The sequence below is a fragment of the Pundamilia nyererei genome, unplaced genomic scaffold (genome assembly GCF_000239375.1).
Source record: "Pundamilia nyererei isolate P.nyererei 1_Seehausen unplaced genomic scaffold, PunNye1.0 scaffold00366, whole genome shotgun sequence".
In the NCBI taxonomy this organism is placed as follows: Eukaryota; Metazoa; Chordata; class Actinopteri; order Cichliformes; family Cichlidae; genus Pundamilia; species Pundamilia nyererei.
Window position 1 is genome coordinate 99,589 of NW_005187767.1, and position 5,216 is coordinate 104,804.

Genomic DNA, 5,216 nt, shown 5'->3' on the forward strand with positions numbered 1-5,216 from the left:
TCTCGGTACAAATAAGGGCAAATATTTTATATTTTCCTCATGACAGCAGGCTGGTTTTATTAGATTAGGCAATAGTTTAGTGGTAAGGAACAGCTACAGTCAAACTGTAGCTCACAAACATAAATGATTTTGAGACTCGTTGTGGTGGAAAGCACCTGCACTTACTGCCCTAGTAGATACAAGCACTGCAGCAGTTAATGCTGTTAGGGCTGCTGTGATGAAAGGCGCTGTATGAATACAGAGGAGTTCTGGGTGACAGCAGATGTTTGGCTTTTTTTAAAGCTTTTTACTGGTTTTCGTTATTCTGACTGCCCACTTTTACAATTATATGCTGATCTAAAGTGTGTGTTAATGTACATTTGAGCCCTGAAATTGATGGGGGGTTACGGTCCAAGAGCACCCGTGAATTTAAAAAAAAACCTTGAATTTTGGATGTGGTAAAACAAAACTGCCTATAAATGATTTTATAGTTTAAACCCTGAATATATAAATCTGGGGATGCAGGACTTTAAGAACAAAATGAAAAACACTCGAGATAGCTACATGTATGATGTGGGAACGCTGGACTGCATCTGCTGGAGATGCAATTAAGAGAGATGAACAACGCTCTCGGATCGGCTACTTTCAAATCCCCGCCTCTGAGTACACTGGCATTTCAACACTCAAAGGTGCGTTTTCCTTTGAAACAACTGCAGAGGATATCTGTGGTTTCTAAGAAAAAATCTGGGAACATCTGTTTACAATGGCTGTTGGCTTGATATTAGCTCACTTCTAAAACAATTTGATTAATACAAAGTTCCCCCTGAAACACAATTAAGGGGAACAATTAGGAAACAAGATGAAACTCAAAGACTTTTAAGATGGCCAAAATCATACTAAACTAATTTTGAGAGTTCTGATTATCAGTATTACTGTGTTAAAAAAGAAAAGAAACAAACCAAGAATTCAAATAGTTAACTTTTTTTCCCTTTTTATTTAAAGCAGAGTGGTTTACACGACTAACATTTTACTGCACCAAATTTTTTACAGAACTTTGTGATTTTTTTTGTTTTATTTTATAAGTAGGTCCTTCAGTAACTTAGGTCTTTATGCCCAAAAAAATAACGATTTAGTAGAACTGTTGGTCACCAGACTACATGTTTGCTGTAAGTGACATGATGATCTAAGAACCACGTGTTTTAGCACAAAAAGTTATAAAAAGAAGAAAAAAAATCCACAACACTTTTTCCAGTTTAAAAAAAATGAAATATAAAGTTCACAGATTAAAAAAAACAAAAACAAACTGCATCTGTAAGTATATTATGATAAAAAAAAATTTGTTTTTTTCAGTGTCGTTTAGGTTGTGGATGGACTGGGGACAGAAGTTTCCTCCACCTGGTGGCTCTTCATGTGCGTTTTCAGACAGTGGCTCTGGGTGAAGGCTTTTTCGCAGATGGTGCACTGGTACGGTCTCTCTCCATTGTGGGTCCTCATGTGGACCGTCAGGTGTTCCTGGCGAGAGCACGCCTTCCCACAGATCGCGCACACAAACCGTTTAATGCCCAAGTGGCTCCTGATGTGGTTGGTCAGGTGAGTCTTGCGTTTGAAGAAACGGCCGCAATCGGAACAGCCGTACGGCGCCTCACCAGTGTGCACTCGCATGTGAACCTTGAGTTCGCCGTTGGACACGAAGCCTTTGCTGCACACGCCGCAAACATGCGGCCTCTCGCTGCTGTGCGTCTTCATGTGAGTCATCAGGCTGCAGTTTGACAGGAAGGATTTGCAGCAGACGTGGCAGAGAAAAGGTCGCTCTCTAGCCATGTGGATCTTCTCGTGGGACTTCAGGTTGCCGGAAAGTTTGAAACGCTTCCCGCAGATTTGGCAGCCATACGGCCGCTCTCCAGAGTGAGTGAACTTGTGGCGGGTCAAAGATCGAAGGTCACAGACAGACTTTCCACAGATATTGCAGACGTATCTGTCTTTGCTGGTGTGTATCTTGCTGTGAGCTTGGAGCTGCGCCTTCAAACCAAAGGATTTTGGGCAAATGTCACATTTGTGTGGTTTCTCTTCCACATGGACCCAATGGTGAACATTCAGACCAGACATGTAAGCAAAGGTTTTGCTGCAAATCTTACATTTGAATGGCCTGTCTCCTGTGTGCAGAGAAACGTGGCTGTTAAGACCGACGATGGTGAAGAAAGATTTCCCACAATATGAGCAGTCGTGAGTTTTCTGGTGAATTCTGATATGTCTCTTCAACTCATCCACAGATTCAAACTGCTCTCCGCAAACTCCACAACCACCCTGTGGCTCCTCCAGGTGACTCCAGGTGTGTTTGATCAAGCTGCCCAGGTTCAAGTACCACACTCCACACACTTTACAGGCTATTTTACTCTTCTCTATCTCCTTCATGTCACTTTTGCGCACTTGTTTCTTCATCTTTTTTGTCACCTGGAGCTCAGAAACAGGTTTAAAGCATTTGTCTACAGCCAAGGCTTTGTGTTCATCTTTGCTGTCCACTTCCCTCTCACAGGCCTCTTCATCTGTTTGCAGGTCTTGCTTTTGTGATGTTGAGCTGCTGGCCAGCATGTCCACACTGGGACTGTCTGTATGCTGATCAGAGCTGCTGTGGAACAAAACGGTTAAAGGTAAGTTTTAAGTACTGAGCGTCTGTACATAAAAGCCATAGGTTTCGTCTACTTGCAATAACTAAAAACAACAAACTCATCCATTAGAGAACTTGAACCACAGAATTTTGGGTTTGGTATTCGTTAGATCAGAATTTCTTCCCTCAATAATTTTTTAAATTTCATGTTTTTCATTGAATTATCACAATCCAGCGTCTAGATTGAGTGAAACCCTGATCTCACGTAGTAGTAAAAGGTCTCTTAAGTTATGATTAATGAGTAACCGATCGTGGCTCAAGAGTTGGCGTTCGCCTTGTATTCGGAAGGTTGCCGGTTCGAGCCCCGGCTTGGACAGTCTCGGTCGTTGTGTCCTTGGGCAACACTTCACCCGTTGCCTACTGGTGGTGGTCAGAGGGCTCGGTGGCGCCAGTGTCCGGCAGCCTCGCCTCTGTCAGTGCGCCCCAGGGTGGCTGTGGCTACAATGTAGCTTGCCATCACCAGTGTGTGAATGTGTGTGTGAATGGGTGGATGACAGGTTGTGTAAAGCGCTTTGGGGTCCTTAGGGACTAGAAAAGCGCTATATAAATACAGGCCATTTACATCAACATTCTAGAGTCTTGTTTTTGATATCGTCGGTCAATCAAGAGCACAAAAATCCTTATACCCATTTTTATTTTTACCTTGACTGGAGTTCAGCTTCATTGTCTTTTGTTATGTCAGCATCGCTGGATGGACAGTCATCGTTTGTTGGTGAAGGGGGAAACTCTTTCTCTCCCTCCTCACTAGTCTGTAAGAGTTCATTTCCAAATTATTATCAGTACTTATGTTAACTGAGAGTAAAATAGCTAAAATTTCTTTAACATTTTTGTAAAATCTTAAAGTGTACATTTAAATCACATCATGATTGTTACATTTTAAATCTGTTATTGTGGTAATAAAGAGGCAAAATTATCAAAATCCTACCAAAGTCAGAGGCAAAAGCAGCACAAACAGGTACAGCATCTACCTTCAGGCGGATGTAGAGGGCAGAGTTTCCAATAAACATGTGGATCTCCTCTGGAGTCACAGTCTTCACTTTCAGGGGCTGGAGCCTCCGGCTTCTGTCAGTTGTGAACAAGTCAAAAGGTTCATCATCTGCCAGCTGAGGAAAGGTTGACTTCAACAGGTCCAGGAATTCAGCTTCCTGTAGACCAAGAGGGCACTTCAGGTCGTGTGCTGGGAACTTCTTGAATACTGGAACAGAAGAAATTCATCTTAAGATCAATAGTCCTTAGGCAGTCAGTAAAACCAAACCTTGCCCTAGTATTCATTAGTTCAAGTGATTAGTTGGCCAGTCTTTGACTATTTCTGATGATAAATAATGTAATTAAATATTTTTGTAAGCATTGGAAAATGCTTTGAATTAGGAACAAGAAAAAATGGTATTAATAGCACGGTTAACACTGTACCACATAACAGACAAATACAAAACCTTAATGATTAACATTTCATACTCGTCTTAGAGAGCACATTGGTGTGAGAGTCCTCCAGGATGCGGACTCTGAGATCTATATGGTTCTTTGTGTCACTGATGCGAGGTCTGCCGGGCTTCTTCCTGATAGTTGGAACTCTGGCGAAAATGCAGGAACTAAGTCAGTGCCATAAAAGACTATAAAGCAAATGCAAATAAACTTGGGGACCATCCACATATTGTTGGCCATATCACAAACCTCTACAGTTTGTTGTTCCTTAAAGTGGTGTTTTTTCTAACCTTGACGGCATTTTATAATCTGGGTCCTTTAGATCTTCTCGTTTTTGTCGGGAACTTGTTGGTTGCATCAACTCCTGCTCCTCTTCATCGTCATCAATGTCGTCGTACCAAAGCAGGCCCAGGCTCTCAGTGTCCTCCACACCTGGATACATCAGAAGTCACTTTTTGTTATGGTTTTTAATTTGAATCATATGATGATAAACACACGATACATGTGGTTTAGTCAGTTTTCTTTAGTAATAATTTGATTAATTGAACTCGCCTGGCGCACATTATATAAGCACTGCACTCACTTTCATGCCCTCTTTTCACTCCCACATGGGGCGGCAGCTTAGGTGAGTTTGATTTGTAGTTCTCAGTTTAAATCTTTATTTAAGTTAATGACTTAAAGTCATTAACTTAAATGACTTGTTTTCTCTTTCAGAGTTTAGCAGTCCATGCGTGTCTTCCTTTAAGTTACTACTGATTACAGTGAAGTAAACCAAGATATACGGCAACTAATTGATAGCAGTTTTCTTTGCATTCTGACCAGATGAGGCCATGGTGATAAAAAAATAAAAACTTTGAACCTCCTTATTAACACACAGTAGGAGGCAAATTGGTTCTAAACAGTCAGGCTGACTTTTGACTGACTGCTGGTGACAAATTGGTGATGTTTGCAAATAACTGGAGGCCAATTTACAAACATGGACAGACTGCCAACATGTTGCAATCAATCTTAATCGGTCTGTGCCAATAAGCGCAACTCATCTGGTTGCCAACTGGTTGTATTCTGGATATATACCCATATATGGGGTTACCCATGTTATGGGGTGCCTGTGTCATTTTGCAATATTCTTTATAAAAGCCTTGAACCCCCC

General features: G+C 41.5%; 1 protein-coding gene across 2 annotated transcripts in view; it reads right to left on the reverse strand.

Annotated features, from left to right (window-relative positions):
- Positions 1–1,283: 1,283 nt before the first annotated feature.
- Positions 1,284–5,216, reverse strand: part of LOC106455914 (zinc finger protein 3 homolog) — a 5,292-nt gene continuing 1,359 nt past the window's right edge. Inside the window, exons 3-7 of one of the 2 annotated variants that reach the window (XM_013915803.1) lie at positions 4,357–4,498; positions 4,100–4,215; positions 3,613–3,839; positions 3,287–3,393; positions 1,284–2,602 (exon numbers count right to left, since the gene is read on the reverse strand). In XM_013915803.1, coding sequence (XP_013771257.1) covers positions 1,336–2,602; positions 3,287–3,393; positions 3,613–3,839; positions 4,100–4,215; positions 4,357–4,498 — 1,859 coding nt within the window. In that variant the 3' untranslated portion in view covers positions 1,284–1,335. Of the gene's footprint in view, positions 2,606–3,286; positions 3,394–3,612; positions 3,840–4,099; positions 4,216–4,356; positions 4,499–5,216 lie in introns of both variants that reach the window. The other variant, XM_013915802.1, reaches the window with a different exon arrangement.